The 21664-nt window shown below is 34.3% G+C and overlaps 2 protein-coding genes across 4 annotated transcripts; one reads left to right on the top strand and one right to left on the bottom strand.

Annotated features, from left to right (window-relative positions):
• Positions 1–1026: 1026 nt before the first annotated feature.
• Positions 1027–2671, bottom strand: LOC130741355 (protein CDI). 2 transcript variants are annotated; one of them, XM_057594229.1, is made up of 2 exons: positions 2513–2671; positions 1027–2372 (listed from the first exon to the last, which is right to left on the bottom strand). In XM_057594229.1, exon 2 carries the CDS (start codon positions 2335–2337, stop codon positions 1558–1560), a length of 780 nt encoding a protein of 259 aa, XP_057450212.1. In that variant the 5' UTR covers positions 2338–2372; positions 2513–2671; the 3' UTR covers positions 1027–1557. The 2 variants fall into 2 exon arrangements, with proteins under 2 accessions (XP_057450212.1, XP_057450213.1); XM_057594230.1 differs by having other exon boundaries at positions 2462–2650.
• Positions 2672–11957: 9286 nt separating this feature from the next.
• On the top strand, positions 11958–21537 carry LOC130741353 (uncharacterized). 2 transcript variants are annotated; one of them, XM_057594226.1, is made up of 12 exons: positions 11958–12388; positions 12747–12841; positions 14218–15155; positions 15305–15390; positions 15495–15589; positions 15692–16000; positions 16145–16636; positions 16864–17554; positions 17672–17902; positions 18010–18134; positions 19014–19411; positions 20049–21537. In XM_057594226.1, the coding sequence occupies exons 3-12, from the start codon at positions 14256–14258 to the stop codon at positions 21234–21236; spliced, it is 4515 nt and encodes a 1504-aa protein (XP_057450209.1). In that variant the 5' UTR covers positions 11958–12388; positions 12747–12841; positions 14218–14255; the 3' UTR covers positions 21237–21537. The 2 variants fall into 2 exon arrangements, with proteins under 2 accessions (XP_057450209.1, XP_057450208.1); XM_057594225.1 differs by having other exon boundaries at positions 14140–15155.
• Positions 21538–21664: the final 127 nt, after the last annotated feature.

The raw sequence follows: 21664 nt of genomic DNA, 5'->3' as shown, positions 1-21664 counted from the left end.
AAATTAATCCCACGTGGCCTAAATTTTGAAACACTTCTAGTAGAATTTCCAAGAAACAGAAAGAATGAGAACAATTAGAAAGTTTATTGCGAAAATTTTTCTTACGGGTTATATGAACAAGATGTAAGATGTGAGAAAATTTTACTTACGGGTTATATTTTACTACGTGTGTGTTTGGTTTCAAATCTGGATAAGCCAAACATGGATCAAGAAATCCAAAAGCAACTATTTCTTTCTTATGCAAACGTGGATCGGGGCTAAACGTGGATCCTGGATGAGTTTTCCAAACATGCAAGAAGCTCCTGTTAATCCCAGTTTGGTTCTGCGCGTTTCCTTGTGATACACATCAGGTGAAACTATAACTGTTACTGGCTGTAGCTGATTTCTTAAGTGATTCCAACAATAGGCCCGTGCATATTTGAAAATCATTCTAGAATTGATTTTAAAAGCAAAATCAATTTTAGGAAAAGCTACTGTGAATAGTTCAAAATTGATTTTGAAAAAAAGAAGTTAATCCAAATCCAAACATGTTTAGAATTTTTCCGATGTTTTTCAAGCATGACATCAATGAATCAGAGAAGTCACCAAATAATGCCACTAATGTTTCAGAGTGTCTCACCAGTCACCACAGATCGTCAAAACTTGTACTATTTCTAGTTAGTAATCTGGAATAAAAACAAGCACGACAAATTCTCAAGCAAGTTCTGCAATACATGTGCTTCCAGTCAGTACAAAACCAATATGACTGTCAAGCAAGTTCTGCAATACATGTGCTTTCACAATCTCCCTATTAGTATGTTTGGATTAGCGGTGACACACAATCCAAATCACGGCAAGTCGGTAACTCCAGAGGCTACAACAATCTCCCATAAATGATTATGGGGCTTCAGACCGTAGAACCAAACATGCCATAGAAGGCCTTTATTTTCTACATTCTCAATACAACCTTAGACATCAGAGGCAGAAGCTGGAGCCTACATTGGAGCTCATCTTATGATCAACCATAAATTAAAAGGCAACAACAGATTGTAATAGTAAAAGTGAAGCTTCCATTAAAATATTCAATACACAAATGCTACCTCTTGAAAGAACCTACAGAGGTCACTATATAAATAAAAAATGAAGGGCATTTTTACTCTGAAATGCCAATGCAAATGTAATGTAATACAGTAAGAATACTAACTACATAAGGATATGGACTATCCTATTATCATTATCATCATAACATGCATCTTCATCAGATGCAGATTTTGCATAACGAATATGAAATAAAAGAATAGTACGTGGCCATAATTGACTCTTAACAGACAACATTACAAGCCTACAATATCTGAATTCAGGATTCAAATCTTCTATCCGGGTGTCTCGAATTCAAGTCCCGCCAATAAGATTTTGACATGGCAATTAAAAACCACAATGTAAGTTTGTAGCTACCTCACTCACCCGTGTCGTTTTCAATTGACATGACAAGATTTCATCAGTGACCGACGTGACACGATGACACCATTTGAGTACAGAAGATCTCGATCCCGATCCCCGAATGTATCCTGATTCAATCTAAACTGTAGATTCTTTCGTGGCTTGCTTCAGGTACTCATCCATCTCATTGAGCCAGAGATCAGCAAATTCACAATGCTTCCAAGCCTCGAACCACGGCCCTCCACGAGTGTAATGGATAGCCTTAGGCAAAGTAGTTGGATCATTCTCAACAACCTTGTTATGCCCCTCAAGAAAGTTCCAAACAAAAGGGATTGACCCAATTTCACCATCCTCAAGCCACTGAAACCTATGAAGGTAAGCACCAGTCTGAGAATTCACAGTATCAGGAGTCAAAACACTATTCTTAGGATGGCCACAGTTATACAACACCATAGAAGACCAATTCTTCCTAGGATACACAGTTTGCACAGCACCATCCATCTTTGTTGTCTCCTTAGGAGCATAATCATGCTGCACACACATGATTGCATACTTATCCTCAATGAGATCTATCAATTCCTTGATATCAGCCAAGTAGAGGAAATCACAATCCACAAACATGGCCCAACCTTGATGATTGGCCAATTCAGGTGTGAGGAATCTGGTGAAGGAGAACTCAGTGCTCTCGAACTGGTTTTTCTCACGCCAATACAAACCAGTTTTTCTCAGATCTGATTGCTTAATCGGTATGATCTCAACAGGAACTGTAGACCGCTTCAAGATCGAGTGTCGGCATACCTGAAACGCAATGTCCTCACGCGGATCATACCCTACGAAGATCTTGAACGGTTGTTTCGTGTTCCCATCACCATTCGGTAATGGCGAGGGAACGTTTCCATTTCCATTACTCAAACTCATTGTTTCTCTGCAAATTGCTTGCTCAATGCGCTTCCCTGTCACACAACAAAAACAAATCAATCAACGATTAATCTATAAAATTGAAAATCAACGATGAATGAATCAAATTCAAGAGGAAGAAAACCTAATTAGAAAGAAACGTGAAATCCAGAAATGGAAGAGAAAGAGAAGCTACCAGAAAGTGTGTGTGGGTTGGACTTGTGTGGAAAATATGATATGAAGGAGGGAGAAGCGAGATTTCAGCGGTGACGCACAAGAACACCGACACTGGAGGGTTAGAGATATTTATAGGTAAACATAAAAAGTGTCAAAATTCCAAGTAAAGCAAATCCACCATTTTGATGCTTCACGCGTTTATAAAATTCAATCCATTGTTTTCATTGCAATAGCTGGATAATTCAATCCACACACACACCAATCAGCTACCTCAACCCATTGTTTTCATTTTTTTTTCTGCCAGCTAATCTGTGAGCAAATTTGCATGTGATTTGGATTAAATAATTTACTAACTTTTGGTGAAATTACTAACAATAACATCCGGTATATATAATTGATAGATCGTTGAACTTCTTAAATATTTAGTTAATAATTCAATTTTTAAGTGGTACGTATGAGGAATAATTCGATAAGAAGACTTATTTATTTAGTGTGATCTTTGATTGTCAACTATGATAATACATACCTTATAAAAAGAATTGGGGAAGATTGCGTATTTTTGTTTGAAAATTAAAAACGTGTTGTTCAAGAATTATGTGTTTTCTTATTCAAGCTAAGTTAAGATTAATTCATGTAGTGCATTTTCATAACATATATGTACAAGTATGTCCTGATTTCGAAAGTTTAACCATAGAATCAATGCTTATACTATATTCAGTGAGATTGGTGGCCAAATTAGCAAGCCAAATATTAGGGGGGTCATGAATCAATGTATCGTAAAACAGGTCGAGCCGCTTATAAATTGGTAATCTTTTGGAGAATGTTGTTTGGTTGATGTATGCATCAAATCTTGGCAATTTTGAAAGGTTGTTGGCATGGAGGAACTTTGAGTTCTTGTCATTGACATTGGAGCTTTCATAGTCATTGACATTAGGATCATACCATACCATTCGATATTTCTAAGTTTACTATGATTACTATCGTTTTAGGCATGTCCTTCTCGGTGGTAGAACTAGAAAAGAAAAATTGAGAAGACCAAAATAAAATAAGATTTCAATACACATAAAAAATAAAAGATTAGAGTAATTTATTTACATGAATATTGAAAAGCTATTATAATTAAGTTGTATTAATAATATTAAAAAGCTTATTTTTTTCATGTTTTAAAGTTTTTGGGATTTTTAAGTAATTTTTACCTTTATATAACATTTGTATAACTATTCTCACAAGTCTTTCACTTTAAAAATGATTATTTTTTTTGGATTTGAACCCTCACCCTCATGGTACAATGTAACACAGTAGCCGCCAGTTGAATTATGCGGCCTTTCATGTAATACTAGTATGTATACCCGTGCCGATGCACGGGGGCATATTTCTGAATATATAATAATTTTTTTTAATATATATATAGAATTATTTATTTTGTATAAATGAAAAATAAATATGAATATAATTATTTATTTGATTAACTTATTTATGATATATTAATATAATAAATTGTATGATTTTTGTATTTTTCTTTTATTTTGGTTTTTCCTATCTCCAATTAAGTCTACAAAATTTATAACTTATAAAACTTGATAGAAAATATGTATTACGTATTAAATTACATTGTTTTACATTATATTATTGTGATAATCTAAACTCTAACTAAATATGGATGAGTATTCAAAATTTAAAGGGTGCAATAATAATTCTCTTATATAAAATACTATAATATATTTATCATAAAGCAAGAACATTTAATAAGAAAGTGCAATAGATATCTCTAGTGGAAAAACACCACATTGCAGTGAAGCACACAAAATTTTTGGATTTAAAATCCAATCTATCTAATTGTTCACCACCAAGATAAATAAAAAAACACAATAAATAATTTTCCATAATTGACTTTTGGTTGGAGAATTTTTTCACGAAATTAATTCGTTCATGACTCCAACATGAATAACGTGAATATTGGAGTCCATAATTGACTCATATATTTTATAAGTTTTATGATCTCGCAGAAAAAAGTTGTAATGCTTCTGTATATCTACTCCATTAAAATATTTAAAAAGTCTAGAAAAAGTTTAAAAATTATATTAAAACATTTTCTATTAGTTTCAACTTGAAGGTATCTTCATGCTAAATGTTTCCCGTCGTATTAGTTTTTTTTTTTTTATGTAACCTAAACATCAACAAATTTTGACTATATATTTTCAATCCCCGTGTGACAAATTGTTCTCTCTCTCTCTCTCTCTCTCTCTCTCTCTCTCCCTCTCTCTCTCTCTCTCCCTCTCCCTCTCCCTCTCCCTCTCCCTCTCCCTCTCCCTCCCCCTCCCCCTCCCCCTCCCTCTAAGTTGCGTATTTTCTACTAATTTTAAGTTGAAAGTATTTTCTTGTAAAATGTTCCTACCCGTTGAGTTTTTTAATACGCAACTTAAACATAAATAAATAAAAGCTATATAATGCTTATGTAATATCTACTCTTCAAATTATTTAAAAAATCCGAAGTAGGCTAACTACTAAGGCTCAAGAGACCATTCCCTAGGGTAAGATCTTGGTCACCCGCCTGCTCAACCCTTTCGCTTCGTTCCAGACAACTAGTTAAGGTTGGGCATAGGTTTTGTTTGAATAAGAGAGCGGGCGCTCGGAGCTTCTTTGAAAGCTATTGTTCTCCTTAACAGGACTATTGGAAGGACATCCTTCTTTAAATTGATAAATTACTAAAATTATATTAAAACATTTTCTATTAGTTTCAACTTGAAAGTATTTTCATGCAAACTGTTCCTCATGTAGGGGCATTTTAATATATAATTGATAAATATAGACTAAATATGTTTGTTCTTCTCTAATTCCCCGTGGGAGCCCTATATTCGCAATTAAATTATAATGCTTTTGTATATCTACTCTTAAATTATTTACAAAGTTTGGGAAAAATACTAAAATTAAATTAAAACATACTTTCTACTAATTTCAACTTGAAAGTATTTTCTAGTGAAATATTCCTACCCGTTGAGCTTTTTAATATATAACTTAAACATAAATCAATAAAAGCTATATATGTTTATTTATTCTAATTCCCGTCAAAATTTCATATTTTTTATATATATTTAACTCTATAACTTATGAACAAAAAAACTAAAATAATATCAAAAGTTATTGTTTGTTATTTTCAAATAGGAATTTTTTTATTCTAAATGTTCTTTCCCGTGGAATCCTTATTTTTACAATCAATTTTAAATGGTTATGTATATCTACTCTTTAAATTAATTAAAAGTCTGAGAAAATTACTAAAATTATATTAAAACATTTTCTATTAGTTTCAACTTGAAAGTATTTTTATGCAAAATGTTCCTCATGTAGGAGTTTTTTACTATATAATTAATAAATACAGACTAAATATGTTTATTTTTCTCGAATTCCCCTTGGGAACCCTATATTCACAATCAAATTATAACGCTTTTGTATATCTACTTTCAAATTATTTAAAAATAATAAAATTCTAACAAAACATTTTCAATTATTTTCAACTTGATAGCATATTCATGCAAAATATCCCTCCCCGTATGAGATTTTTAATATATACCTTAAACATAAATAAATATAAGCTATGTTCATTTATTTCAATTCACAGGATTCATATTTATATATATATATACATACATATATATATATATATTATTTACCTTTAAACTTATGAAAAAAATTAAAAATTATATTGAAATTTATTGTTTATTATTTTCAACTTGAAAATACTTTAATATAAATATTTTCCCCCCGTAGAATCTTTATTTTCACAATAAAATTAAAATTGTTATATATATATATCTATCAAAATATTATTTAAAAGACTTAAAAAGTACAAAAATTATATTAAAACGTATTTTCTATTAGTTTTAAGTTCAAACTATTTTCATGTAAAAACGTTCCTCCAGTAGGAGATTTTTCCTATGTAACTTGAGCATAAATAAATACAAACTATATTTGTTAATTTATTCCAATTCATGTGGGACAAATTTTTAGTATCAAAATTTGTGTTATATAAAATTATATCAAAATTTATATTTTGTAATTTTTAACTGAGATATATTTTACTGTAATTTTTCTTTCTTGTGGGATCTCTATTTTCACAAACAAATGTGAACATATATATAGTTGAGCTTTTGAATTTATTATAAACTGAGGTGAGCATTTCCGTTAAAAAAAGAGGATAGTCTTTGATTTCAAATGTAGTGTGCAATACAACTTAAAGCGATCGGTATGCGACTTTTCCATTTCGTTAAAAAAGAGATTAATTTCTATGCAGCGATGATGTAAATAAGTTTTACATCATCATTCAATCACATCCCTCCATTTTGTTAGCTCACAATTAATTTTAAATTTAATAATATCTAAAATAGAAAATAGAAGGTTTGTGATTGAATGATGGTGTAAAATTTTTTACACCGTCGGTGCATAAAAATTTATCATGTGCTAAATTAGGAGTAGTAAATTTCCCTAGATTAGTGGGAGTAGTCGACTATATTCAATGCTCGAAAGTTTTTTTTTTATGGTTCATTCCAAAGTTTAATATAATATAAGTTGTGTTTCAAAAAAAAAATATAAGTTGCAAAAGCAAAGGGTCTTCTTGTTAAATCTACATAGGTGAGTATTATGACAAATCTAAGTGGATTAGATGCATATAAGGAACTTGATTTATCAGTTGTCACTCAATTTGATCTATAAATCAATCAAAGAAATTTGACTGTAAGAAATTTAATCAGAGGCAAAATCATGTTTCTTAATCTTCCTTACGAAAATGTTTCTTAATCTTAATAAATAAGGGAGATTAAGTTGCATGTTGAATTGTTGATCTTAATTACTCAATACAATTGGAGTCATGCTCTTGCATAGCAAACAATGGAAAACTTAATTCACAAGTGTGTCATGCCGAATGTTTTACTGTACAAATGTTTCTTGTGGACATTCATACTCATCTATAATTATATTGTTGGACACATCACACATTAACAATTATTGTTTGTTGAAATCTGCATATATAGTTATCAAAGAAAACTTCTGGAAGTGATTTCTTATCATCTCCTGCACTTTGAGGTGTTTCAATAGGGCCTATGATGGTTGGGGTGAAGGGAAGACTTTTCTATCATCCATTAAAAGAAGGAATCACAAAGTAGAACCTGCACATAAAAGAAACATCAAATAAACCACCAGAATATGAACTTGGATAAACTACAGAAAACACCAAAAGAAAAAACTCTATGGGTTCTCACAAAACAACCCAAAGAAATGAATGAAACTGAAAGGAAAGTACAACCTAGACAATTCATATATCAATGGTAAAAACAAATTGAGTTGGGTAAAAAGAGGGGAAAGCAACCTCTAGCACAAATGAACAAAAATTAAATGGATCTTCAAACGGATTGTAGCTGCCTAGTGTATAAAAAATCATTCAAATGTTGAGTCTCTATATCCATAGCTGTGAAAACAACTGGTGTAATTGCAATAAAGATTGATAAATAATAGCTTCTTTCTCACCTTCATGAAGACATCAAGGTACGGATCTGGCTTAATATTTGCTTCCAAAAAAATCAGGTCACAAAAGACCATATTCTTTCAATTCTGAAAAAACGTCACACCGACTTCCTTAAACAAAAAGATAGCTGATCAAAACTGAGCAAAACTCTAGCATGATTCTCAGCAAAATAAATACAAACAAAGATGATTAATTGAAAAACAAAGATAAGTAAGAATGAATCAAGCAAGTGCTACGAATGCCACCGTCAAGAAAACGCAGACGGTAGAAGATAGAAGGATTGATGTTTTGAACCAAAAGCTCATGTCTTATTTATAGGTGTAGCCTCATGAAATATGTAAAAATGGGTTGGCAAAATAAACCAATCAAAATAAAATGTGATAGAATCTAAATATTTAAACTGAGGTTGTTGTAAATTGTAGAGGTAATCAACACAAATAATGACATTCAAGGGAATCAAAACAGATTTTTTGAATTTGAATTATCTAACTGATCAGTGAATGAGGCAGTTTTTTTTAATGGGAATTGATGAATTTTTTTTCGTAAACACAACCAAAAGTCCCAAAGTGATAACTTGAGAATTCAAAGTTAATTGGGTTAAGTGATAGTGAAATTGTAGAAAGAAAAAAGAAAAATTTCAACGACATCACTATGAATTTTAATGTAAACGTTCAAGAAAATAAGTGTTGGGACTAATAAGAATTAATGATTCAAATGTTCAATGTATACGGTTGCCATTAATTGTTGATTTTCCTTAATTTTTCCTCTTCTTAATTGGACAATAAAGAGACAATATATTAAAAAACATTTTGTAAAGAATTAAAAAAATAGAAGATTCAAAGGCACCATAGGAAATCACGTAGTTTCAACCCATAATATCTCATATCCATTAAAGAGCACCATCGAATCATAATGATACATGATCAGATTTTTTTAAATTTATTAATATGCTAAAAACTGATTGGTTTAGAGGTAGGTAGTGGGATGAAAACTTGTGCATTTTAATTAATGCTTATATATTTCAGATTAAAAAAAGTCAAAAATAAAATAACTTACATGGCTTATTACATGCTTATCCTTTAATAATACATCAAATAGCAATTGAGCCATTCTCAAGTTTCCTAAAGTAGTAATACTAATTTCATTTTGATTTTTTTTAATCTTAGAAAAATAGTTGAAACATCTCTCAATGGATGCCAAGTGTCAAAACTTGCCATCTTTTAGGTTCTCTTTTATATACTATTTAGATTTGCGACAATATTTATAAATATCAAAATTTATATGAAAAAATATATGTAATATATTTTAGAAATTTTTCTAGAATTTTTAGGGGCTATGACCCTTCATAGTTCCACCACCGGTCCTTCTTATTGTATCTATCAAAATGACTACTGAACCACTTTGAAGTAAAAAAACACCTACCACAAAACATGTTTGATTACTTTTTTCCATTTTTTTTTCATTTTATGGCGGTTTTAAACTATCATAAAAGTGATTGTCTCAACACTTTTGATAATTCACATATCACCGATGTATATCTATATTGTAGGGTGAACATTGTTGCTAGAGAAAGTTAATTTACTTTTTCATAACAGCACCAAAGGCGTCAGTTTCCACCACGAAAGACAGTTGGAAATCCGAAAGCACCATAATCGGAGATTGAGTGACCAGAGTCCTCAGAGACTAGAAGACCTACTATGCTACGCCATCCCAATAAAAAACCCTTGCTTGAGTAATTCGGTAAGTGGCGTAGCACGAGTTGCATAATATAACTATGAACTTTTATCGGTATGTTAACTTCTTTTGTTAAGACTTCTCTTAATAGTGTTATATTATATTATGATTGTTTTGATATATATTAGTTTTCAATTCGGAATTTTTTTTTCTTTGTCAAGAAAGTTGTATTAAAGGAGAGACAAAACCCGTTTTGATATATATTAGTTTTCAATTCGGAATTTTTTTTTCTTTGTCAAGAAAGTTGTATTAAAGGAGAGACAAAACCCAAGTGTTACAAGCAGATTCTACAAATATACAAGTCCAAAGTAGTTCCAACAAGTCTACGCTTGCATGTAGACTGAAACAACACTAAATATGTTGGGCTTAATATTTTTTTGGCATTAGGCAGCCACCTTTTTTTGTCTAAGGGGCTCCACGGCCCTGATACCACGTTCCTGAATAGCTTCCCATGACAACTTTGACAAAAAGAAAAGCTTCCCATGACAACCTGTTAACAACTGAATTTTGCTCTCTTTCCACATGCACAAATTCAAGCGATCAAGAACAGTGAGCCAGCCATATCTATAACACCTCAAAAATCTTTTGCGCTTAAATCGGCAAGCGTCCTACTACTGTTCAACAATTCTACCATAACTTGGCAATCTAATTCACAAAACAAATGTTTTGGTCCAAGCTTCCAAGTCACCTCATTGCCAACAATATACAGCCAAAAAAAGCATCACCCCTACCCTAAAACCAACAATCCAAGAGCCACCATGCTCATGAATGACACCTCCACAACCAATAATTAAAAACGTGTCACCCATAAGACACGGATCATCAACATTTATATCTAACATCAAGAGATTAGTGGCAACTCGTATGAAGAACCATGGGTCACCTCAAAATTCGAAGTTGGAATAGGGACCATCCCTTAGACATTGTAAAATGCTCAGCTCTCTAATGATGAAGAACACCTAATGCATGTTGCAGTAATAGAACAACGAAATCTATGAGCATTGGTTGAAATGGCCCCTTTGTAAGATCAACCACAACAGGAACTTCATTTACTCGGGTACACGAAGTCGTCAAATCTTCTATCATGGAATATGAGAGAAATGAAGTCACAAAGAAGATTTTTTTTTGAAACAAGTCACAAAGAAGATAACCACTCATATTCAACAGCCGAAAGTGAAAATATCATCAAATGAGATAAGCTCAACCATAAATTCATTATTCAAAATCAGTATTGTTATATGTCCATATTAATTATAATAATAGTAATGATTATTTTCTATCATGTACTATATTTACTTTTTCAGCAAATCATAATATTAAATAAATAATAATAATTATTATTATCCGGTCAGATATCTTACTATTTTAGTATTTTAAAATAATTTTTGATCCTAACTAGGGGTGTTCAACCAACAAACCAAACCGAACCAATTAAATTGGATCGGTTTTTTTAATATTCAATTCAAAATGATCCAAATAAGATTAGTTCGGCTCACGGTTCAAAAAATTAAAAACCGAAGAACCAAACAACCGAATTGATGATATATATTTATTAAAATAGATTAAAAGTAGGACATGAATAAATACTCATGTTAAGTGTTTTGAAGAAGATTGCTGAGAATGAAAAAATGTTTTGAAGAAATATTGTTTACGTTGGACTTATTATTTTTCTCTTTTCTATTATTAATTTGCAATGATACTAATATTAAACACTGCTTTAAACATTTATGCATTGTTTGGATTTGTGATTAAGTTATTACTAAGTGAGTTATTGATCATTTGCAATTTTTATGTGTTGTTAAGTTGTGAATCACATGTGATTGTAGTCTCATATGAACCGTATATACATGTTTATTACTAAACTGATGAACGAACCGATCCAAACCGTTCAGTTTAAAAAAATAAACTTAATTTAAGGATATAATACAAAATTAAAATGTGAAGCACGGACGCCTGGCAGTGAGAGGCGTTAGTAAAAGAGCCACGTCATCCTCACGCGCACCTTTTTCACGCGTTGATTATAAACTAAACTCGCACGTATCACCTAGTTTACACGTGCGGGAGGCTGCATTCATTCCGCTTGACTTCGCAGCCCAAAGTTCTACGAAATAATAAATAGTAGTAAATGATCCAATCGTCATAAAAAAAATTCATCCAGAAAAAAAAACCTCAAATTCAAGCCATAAATAAATAATTATTTTAATTTGGAAAATTTGGAGTGTAATAGAAATTTTCAGCAATAGACAGAAATTGAAATTGCAGAGAGAGAGAGAGAGAGAGAGAAAAAAACTGAAACTGAAAAAGCAGTGAGTTTCAGTTTTAAGCCAGCTGGGTTAGATGGATTTGGATTCTCATGAAAAAAATGCTCCATTTTGATTTTTTGTATTTGTTCAGATCACAGAGAAAAGAAGGAAGAAAATTGATTCATACGATTGATGATTGATGAGTAGTAATTTTTATTTTATTTGTGCTTAAAATTGAAATAATTACAGAGAGATTTGTTGAATAAGATCCCGTGTCTGTGTGATTTGAGTGCATGCTATTGCTTCCTCATCTGCTTCTTCTCTCAATTCCTCATCAGACTCCAAACCAAATCGTAGGGGGTTACTTTTCTCTTTGTTGCCATCGGAAACGATCCATCGCAAGGTAATGCCACTGAGATGGTTGGTTGGTTTCAATGTTAGGGGATTGTGATTTTTTTCCCAGTTAGGGTTTTTGATTCCATCATTCATTCTAATTTTCAATTTTGTTTTTTGGAATCAACTTGTTTCTTAGTTTTTATTCAGCTGTTTGAGATGAATACAATGGAAAAGTTAGATACTTATTCATTCTCTAATCCATCTAGTGTGTTGCTCTAGGTTAGGGTTTGATTTTGTCAATGGAAAGGGGTTTTGTTAACTAATGGAAGCATTTTATGATTTGATACTTGCATAGCTCCTTTAATTTTGTTGAAAAAGTTGGGGCTGTATTTGTTGACATGGTTTGATTGTGTTGTCTGCATCAGATCAGTACTGAGCAGGAGTTTCCAGATGCTAGGGAGTCAGGCTAGAGTGATCGATCGATATGATTTTCAGGACTACATGCTCTGATGTAACAAGGGTAATTCACAATATGTTCCTTTTCTTCTTTTATCGCCATTCATTATTGTTTTGAATCTCTGAAAGAGCATTCACATATGAATTGCATTATTGTCCTATTATTAACATTTTTCATGACAAGTTGCCATCAATCTTGATTTTGTTAGCAATGATAATGCAAAAGTCATGAGAATGGAAGATTGGAGGCACTTCTATAGTGTCATCTTTAAACTGAATTATAGTCATATATCACATGCGAATATACATGTTTCCTGTGTGCGTATTGGGCCTGGTATCCATTTTGGTTTATATGTTTTATTATTTCATATTCTCCTAACTGAGAAGTGCCTGATCAATGTCGAATTGTACGGTGGCAAAATTTTGTTTCTGGCTTTAGTCATAGGCTTCATCTTTCTTTCTGCTTGAGAATCAGGACAGATATAGAACTTGCAATGTAATATGGATCGAATGTTGGGCAGTAAAGAGCTGATAGGTATGTAAGCTCAATGTTGTAGAAATGTGAGTGTTATAACGGATGAGTGATCATACAAAACAAGGTAAGATTAAAAATGAGATTATCAGAAAAAAATTAGTCAGGATGGATCCCATTTTAGAAAAGATAGTAGAATCTTGTCGTAGGTGGTTTTGGAATGTGTAGAGTGGACCTATTGATCAAACCATTAATAGATTTAAAGGTCTATCAGTTGACATGATTCGTAACAGGACTTCATGGCATTGTTTGAACCTTGTCAAATGCTTTGGTTTGAGAGTTTGGATTTCCCCTGAGGAAGCATTTCAAAGGAAAAATAAAAACAGAAATGAAGGTCATTAGCCCAGGAGAGTGCTCTTTTCTCTGTGTGATTGACAAAGAAGCCTCCTTAAGAATTTATTAGCTAAAAATCCACAAGCCTAAATAATAATCCGACTTAATAAAAGTAATATGGATTAGAAACTCTGGCTATAAAGTGCAGCATCACAGTATATTCAAATACACTTCTTTTTTTGGCCCAAACCTTAAAACGTGCTTAGAGAAAATGTGAGAAGATATTCGTGTAAATCCATGGCTGGCACGATAACATAATAGAAAAAAAATTAAGACTACTTAGTGAACTTCTAAGATATGTTTCACAAATATAATAACATTAACCCGGTTGCAGCTTCTGAGTTTGTGATATATATTTTTTTGTTACTGTTAGTCATGTGCAGTGACATACATAGCAAAATTTTGACATTGGAGGGATCCTTAACCTTGTAAAATGAATTAGTCAGAGTCTGAGACAAAGGTTTATCTCTCTTTAACTTATGCTCTGTTCTGATTAGGTATCTATCACCTGAATCTGGAAAGAAGTTTGTCAAAACACTACATGATTCAGAATACTGATATGAGGCTTGAATCAGGGAATTGTAACGTGTGCTCAGCTCCTTGTTCATCTTGTATGCATCTTAACCGTGCTCTCATGGGGTCTAAGGCTGAAGAGTTTTCTGATGAAAACTGTCGCTCAGGGGAGGCTAATAATCAGTATTCTGTAAATGAGGATAATGTATCCTCCTCTCTTGGGAGCAGAGCTTGTGAAAGCTTGCAGCATGCTGTCAGTGAAACCAGCAATATGCTGAGTGTCAATTCAAGTCATGATTCTCCGTCTGAAAATGCTGAGAGTAGACAGTTGTTGTCAAATAAGTATCGGGATCCCAAGCACTTAGAATGTCATGATGACAACACATCTTGTATAAGTAGATCCTGTGATACTAATTTAGTGAATAATAGCCATCAAAGGAATGCGGACAGAATAGATATATCTTATAGTTCAGCTTCAGTCAGTCATTTAGAGCCAGAAGGATCTGGAAGTGCTCCATCTGTCGACACATCTGGCTTGGAGATTCCATCTTATAAAGATCCAGATACTGGCCATAGTTCACCTAAGGTACAAAAGCAGTATGTACAATCTCTAAGTGGCAAATCTCTCTCAGTTAATCCAAGCTTAATGCATGTGGAAAGGGATTCGTGTTCTCGTATCCCAGAAAAGTTGTCAGAATGCTCTGTTGAGAATTTCAGTTCAACATTAACTAAAGAGATGACACCTATTATTATTTCTGGTGAAAAATCTATTGCCGATAAGGATAGCCATATTGACAGTACTGTCAAGGTTTCACCAAACGTATGTCCAAAGTCAGGGGCAGAAAATGATGATGATGTCTGTGATGCTAATGGTGAAGATTATAAAAGTTCAGTCCATGATGGAAAGCATGAGGAAACTGAAGAGCTGGTTAAATCACCTGACAAGCAGGAACCTCAATCTGAAAATGAGAGTGATGAATCAGATGTTGTGGAACATGATGTAAGTATCCTCCCTTTCATTTATGTTAGTTTGTATTATTTGCTGAAACTAAACTTGATTGAGGTGAAAATGGGAGGAGTGGACTGTAATGGCTTCTGGGGAGATGATTAACCTCAGCTTCTATTATTTATTGCATTGACTGAAAATAGGTAAAGGTGTGCGACATCTGTGGAGATGCTGGCCGTGAGGATCTACTTGCCATATGTTGTCGGTGCAGTGATGGTGCAGAGCACACGTATGTATAAGTAACTTCCACCTGATCTGTTTTTAGTTTCAATTATATTGTTGCAAATCCCTTTCACTTAAATGAGTGTTTCCATTACTATATCTTTGAACCAGGTACTGCATGCGAGAAATGCTAGAGAAAGTCCCTGAAGGGGATTGGCTATGTGAAGAATGCAAAGATGCAGAGGAGACTGAAAAAAAGAAGCTAGGTAAGAGTGAGTTGAGTGTTGAGTGTAGCATAAGCATTCAGGCACCCATATCTATATCTATTGTATGCTGACATATTTGTGGAATTGAAATTTGTGGTTCAGATGTTGAAGGAAAAAAGATCAGTAAAGTTTGTTCAACTTCACAAGTTTCCGGCAAAAGACTTTTAGATAACATCGAACTAGTAGCCCCTCCAGCAACCAAAAGGCAAGCTATTGAATTAAGCGCAGGATCGCCAAAGACATCAAGCCCCAAGAAATTAGTTCCACTCTCACGTGAGCCTTCATTTAAGAGCTCAGATAAATTAAAACCAAAGCTTGGTCATCTAATGCCTATTCGGAACCACTCTGGTGCTGATGACGCAGCGATTACTCGTTCTCCTTCCATTGTCCCCCGGGGTCAAACACCAAAGAGTATGTGTTTATCTTTCATGTGTAATACTTCACTGCTGTTTTTTTATTCTTTGTGCCTTATGATCTTTCAAGTAGCTGTTCCATGGCATCATGTCTTTTGTGATTTGATTCATTTAAAGCACAACTTTTTGTTCTTATAAATAGGTATATTGTCGAAGTCTAATTCATCCAACACCTTAAGTTCCAAGCCTAGAGTCAAACTTGTTGATGAAGTTATTCCCCCAAAAACGAAAGGGATTAACGAACATACTTCTAAGAATGGGGAGATGCCTACACGGATGACTAGCAAATCAACTTTACTCAAGTCGCCAAGTTTGGGCCGATCAAGTTCAACTGAATCAAAAGTTAAAACACCTTTGCCCAAGTCTGCAACTGCTCAAGAATTAAAAGGATCTAGACAGTTAAAAGAATCAGGTGCATTTGAGAGGAAATTTCTGTCTCGAACTGATCGACCTGTGGCTAGTTCTGTTTCCACCACTAAGGGTGAAAAGCTTACACCTCGTGGTGAAACCACTAACCCTTCAGCAGTTAACAACAATCGAGAGTTGAGGGTTAATCAGGATGGAAGAAAAAGTGCATTATCAAAGTCAATGAGTAATTTAAGCCGTAGAAGTTTGGATCCTCAAGTTAGCGCAGGTGCGATCTCAACTATAAGCATAATACATATCATTCCTGCTATAGTATTTTCTTGTTCACTTCTTTTTTGGGGGGTCAATTTGCTGCGCTTGATATCTTAGTTTCAGTTTAATAAATCCATCATCTATGTGTGCCCTTGTATTAGTTTCAGGTAGGGAATCTTGCAGAAATAGATTGTGTCTTTCTGTAAAAAATATTTCTTATTTTGTTCACTTTGAAAATGACAGAGAGAACATCGCCCAGTGTTGATGAAGCTCTACAAAATGTGCTGCCTCGATCACGAGAAACAGCAAATCAGGTAGAGAAAACCAGAAATAGTTATAATGATCGTGTAAGGCCCGCTGTTCCTGCTGCTTCAAAAAGCTTATTGTGTAAAAAATGTAAGGAAGTCGGTCATTCTCTGGAATGTTGCACTGCTGGTACCACACAAGAATCTGGTGCTGAAAAATCTGTCACTGCCTCAAGTAGTTTAAAAGAGGAGATGCATAAAGGCAATGGATTGAAAGCTGCAATCCAAGCTGCTTTGCGTAGAAGGCCTGAAATTTACAAAAAGAAAGAAGTACCTAATCAAACTGATGAAGTTTCCACATCAGGAAGAGAGTTAAACTGTGAAGTGACTTTGCAAGACCAAGTGTTGGTTTCTAGATCACCAAAGAATAGTATATCTGCTGAAGAAACCCGTGAGCAACTGGAAATTCTTGAGAGTTCTGCATCTGACTCTTCCAAATGTTCATCTGCCAATGATTTAAAGCAACTTAAATCTTGTCCATCTGATCTTTGTACCGAAATAGGAAAGTCAGATTTTATTGGGCTTACTGCTGGAAAGTCTTCAGTGAGAGACTTATCTGATAAAGATATGGCAACCTCAAGTGTTCTTTCAAAGACGTTGGCTTTTCCCGAATATCAATACATCTGGCAGTAAGAAACATCGTCTGAGGAATTAGTTTGTCTTTAGTTCTGGATTTTCCTTGCTGTATTACTTTTCATGTTTGGCTATCTAGTGTGTTACACATGAGCCTTGTTGTTTGCATGCAGGGGTGTCTTTGAAGTGCATAGAAATGAAAAGCCCCCTGACTTATGTACAGGAGTTCAGGCACATTTATCCTCTTGTGCTTCGCCCAAAGTTCTTGAGGTAGTGACCAAGTTTCTACCCAAAGTTTCCCTCAGCGAAGTTTCTCGGTTGAGCACATGGCCTTCACAATTTCATCATGGTGGTGTTAGTGAAGATAATATTGCTCTTTACTTCTTTGCCAGAGATGTTGAAAGGCAAGTGTATGAATATCATTCTTATATTGGCAGTAGGCCATGAAACACAAATTTGTCTTTGTTTCCTTGTTGTAATAATTGACTCTTTTAGTGATGTTCTAATACAGTTACGAGAGACACTACAAGGGCCTATTGGATCACATGGCTAGAAATGATTTAGCACTTAAAGGACTTTTTGATGGTGTTGAACTGCTCATATTCCCGTCCAATCAGCTTCCTGAAAATTCACAACGTAAGAAGTTATTCCACACTTTTTTACATTGTAAGCAACTTGCAATTGATATTTCTGGGTTTGGGGTTGTTGAAGTTTATGACTTGATCAGTGTTCATGGACTGCCAAAATTCAGTTCATATGCAATTTTGAAATGTCTAGGGGAAATACTGTTTGAGAATATGCTCTTACGAAGAGTAGCACGCTTCTGTCTAAGTGCACTTTGCAGTGTCCTTTTGGTAAGTCTTGGTCATATGCCCAATTGGCATTCCCCATTCATTTTGATTCAGGGTTATAGTTCTATATGTTGCTCTATAAGATATCAGAACTATGAGTAAGAACAATTTAAATGAAATGTGTTATGGTTGCAAAAATGAGATTGTGCTATAATAAATTTGGACTTGGTCAAAACCAATATTTTGACCAGGCATTCAGTAAGCGTTGGTGTGCCATTAGTGCTAAGTTTTGGCCAACCTTTGGCCAACCTTTTAATCATTAGTAGGTTTACATATAGAATCATTCGTGAGCCTTCACCTATTAAGTGCACAGTGACACAGTCAGCCTTTGTGGATGCGGGAACTGTGCAGTGTGGTAGAATGTTAGGATCCAATCTCAAGGTTTGGGAGTTGAGTCCCACATTGGAAGTATGAGATTATGATGTGGAATTTTGGTTCTCACAAGTCACACCACAATGTCTAGCTTTTGTGCTATAGTTCTCCTTTATGTTTGTATTGATAGGTGAATCAAGCCTTTGTATCCAAGTTGTCATGAGTTGGGTTCTTGCTATCCCTGTTCTAATTTTTATTTTTATTTCTTAAAAAGAAGAATTTTAGCACAGAATAGGTGAGCCAGTGCATTGTCCATTATGTTTAGACTGCTAAGAATCCTATCTTTTGACAGGGTGGAACATGTTGTTTTTCTTATGGGGCGTATTTAGGGGGAGGCAGATCAATCATTCAGATTCTGCAAAAAAGATTTGCATTCCCAGTTTGAATGCAATGCCAGTTGTGACTTCTTCAACTGCTGTTTTGACCTTGTCTGAATTGCACTGTTCACCAAAGTGCATGGATGAAGGATCAATTAATTGTGATAAAGCATGCAATGCCCTTCTCCCATCCACTCCCACAGACCAATGCCAGATTACTGTAAGTAGGAATATTAGCAATCCCCAGATACATGGTGGTTCCCGATTAAGCTTAGAGAAACTACATAATGGAGTTGACACCGGGTCAACATCAAGGGTTCCAAGAAGCAACAACCTGTTGTGTCAAGAAATGAAACCCACTGTTTCGTCCCTGGTATGTTTTTATCCTTAAATGCATAATTTGGCTGGCTAATTTTTTTTACTTGAAAAAAGTCTACACACATGATACATGCACTTGTTGTGTCAACATTGTGATCTGATCATTGTCCACCCCTCCCCCCTAATAGCAAATAGTATTGTAGTTAGAAGATAGCTATTTTTATTCCTTGAATAGTATGTGGAGGTTACTTTATTCAATTTTAATTCAACTTTGACGGTTCTAGAATGAGATTTTCTCGCTGCTCAGTTTTATGTCTAAAATTAATGTAGCTTTGACGCTATTATGTATCAATATTACCATGTTAACATTTTATGAATTTATATCAAAGGGAAGATAAACAGGGTTGCTGAATACATAAATATAGTAGTAAGTTAATACTGATATGAGGCCCAGTTGACCGTTTCTTTGAGGGGGAGAAACCAATTAGTGGAAAGCTTGTGTATACTGTATAGGATGAATTCTCAGAGTTGAATACCCTCGCATGTGTCTAACTTTTTTTTACTAGTTAGCTATGCTGTGAACTACACGTTCCTTAAGATCACTATTGACAAACCATTTTTACAATGATTAGGTGTCATCTTTGCTGCCAATTATCTCTTGGTTTCTTAAAAGATGTTTTGGCTTTATGCAGGAAGCTCGTGTACTAGAACACGGACACTGCAGAGAGGCTACACCTCCTGAAACAATGGGGACAAGCTTAAGTAGTAGGACTGTTGAAACAAGTTCTGATTTTGATGTTTCTGTCAAGCAAGAGAATGTCCTATCTTCGACAATTCCTTCTGTTGGCAACCAAGAAAGAGATGCTAGTAAGGATGAAATTTTGGAGGAAATGAATTGTGATGAAGACCAACAAAGGCCTGAAAGGAAACAGAAAGAAGATGCTCGCTGTATTGATTTGGAAGAAACTATTATTGACATTCAAGAAACAGTTTCAGCAAGCATTATTAGTGAGGATAAAGTTTCAGAAAGAATGAGCAGTGATGAAGATCAGCAATGGTCTAAGAGTAAACGAAAAGATGATTACTATATTGACTTGGAGGCAACTGCTGAAGACCAAGAACTAGATGCTCCAAGCAATATTAGTAAGGATAAAATTTCAGAGAATATAGAAGGTGAAGAAAATAAGCAAGGGCTGAAGAGGAAATTGAAAGAAGATGACCATTATATTGACTTGGAGGCAACTTTTCAGGGTGACCTGTCTGACACAGCTATGCAGGCTTCAACAGGAAGTTGTCAGAAAATGCACGGAAATGAGGTAGGTGGCAAATTAGAAGAAAGTTCTAGCAAGAAACTTAAAACGGTTTCTGGTGGGATTTATAGCGGCAGAGACTCTTTCCAGGAAAGTTTTACATCTCTTGGAAATGATCTTGGTTCCGGTTCTTCAGTTGGGGGGGATAAAGGACGTGAAGAAGCTTGTTATGAAAAAATCATCCATGAGGACTTGGGAACGATGGAAAGAACCTTCTTTCCTGTTGATACACAGAACATTAGTGGCTCAAAGTTGTTGAATAGCATGCCATTGAAAGGGCTTCATGCTGACCGATTTCGAGATGGGATTCCAAATCTAGAGCTTGCATTAGGCGGTGAAACAAAACCTCCGCCACCACCGCCACCTGCCCCTAAGGGCATGCTGCCTTTCCTAGTTGGGGCAGTAGAGAGAAAAAATAACCCTGCAGATAGCTTGGCAGATGAGCAGGAGGATGCTGCATCTCTTTCTCTTTCTCTGTCATTCCCATCTTCAAATAAGGAACACAAAAAAGTTGATGGTAACCATGTGAATACCCCGTTTCTCCTTTTTGGGAGATTCACAGACAAATAAATATGCTGCTATATAGTTCCTGTCAGGTAAATTATCTTGTTCAGGATAGTCCATCCTGAATGAAAGATAATCTTCCTGCCTCTATGCAAAGGAGCCCTTGTCCAAACAAGGGTCAATAAGTTTTCTTTTTCTTTTTTCCAACTCTGTCAAATACATGTTTTTATTTTAGCTTTTTGATTTCAAAATGCATAGTTACGGCTGTTTGTAAATAGAGAGAATTCAAGCCGGTATAATTTCACAAATGTTGCTAGGAACTTGCGGATGACTATTTTTATGGCATTGTTTCCTCTGTTCCTGGCTCCTTTGTCTGTGTTCTTCTTGGTAATGGTAAGTACTTAATTATCAAACAAGTTTATAATTTATTCTAGAAGTTAAAGTTCATCAAAGTAAGTTCCATGATCTCAGTGCTTGGTTGGTCCTCAAGATGA

The sequence above is a fragment of the Lotus japonicus genome, chromosome 2 (genome assembly GCF_012489685.1).
Source record: "Lotus japonicus ecotype B-129 chromosome 2, LjGifu_v1.2".
Classification (NCBI taxonomy): Eukaryota; Viridiplantae; Streptophyta; class Magnoliopsida; order Fabales; family Fabaceae; genus Lotus; species Lotus japonicus.
This window is presented reverse-complemented; position numbering and strand designations above follow the sequence as displayed.

Coding starts and splice junctions, on each gene's coding strand:
- LOC130741355 (XM_057594229.1), bottom strand. CDS start 2,337: ATGAGTTTGAGTAATGGAAATGGAAACGTTCCCTCGCCATTACCGAAT.
- LOC130741353 (XM_057594225.1), top strand. CDS start 14,184: ATGATTCAGAATACTGATATGAGGCTTGAATCAGGGAATTGTAACGTG. Junction 17,555..17,671: donor GAATATCAATACATCTGGCA/GTAAGAAACATC, acceptor GTTTGCATGCAG/GGGTGTCTTTGAAGTGCATA. Junction 18,135..19,013: donor GCTTCCTGAAAATTCACAAC/GTAAGAAGTTAT, acceptor ATCTTTTGACAG/GGTGGAACATGTTGTTTTTC.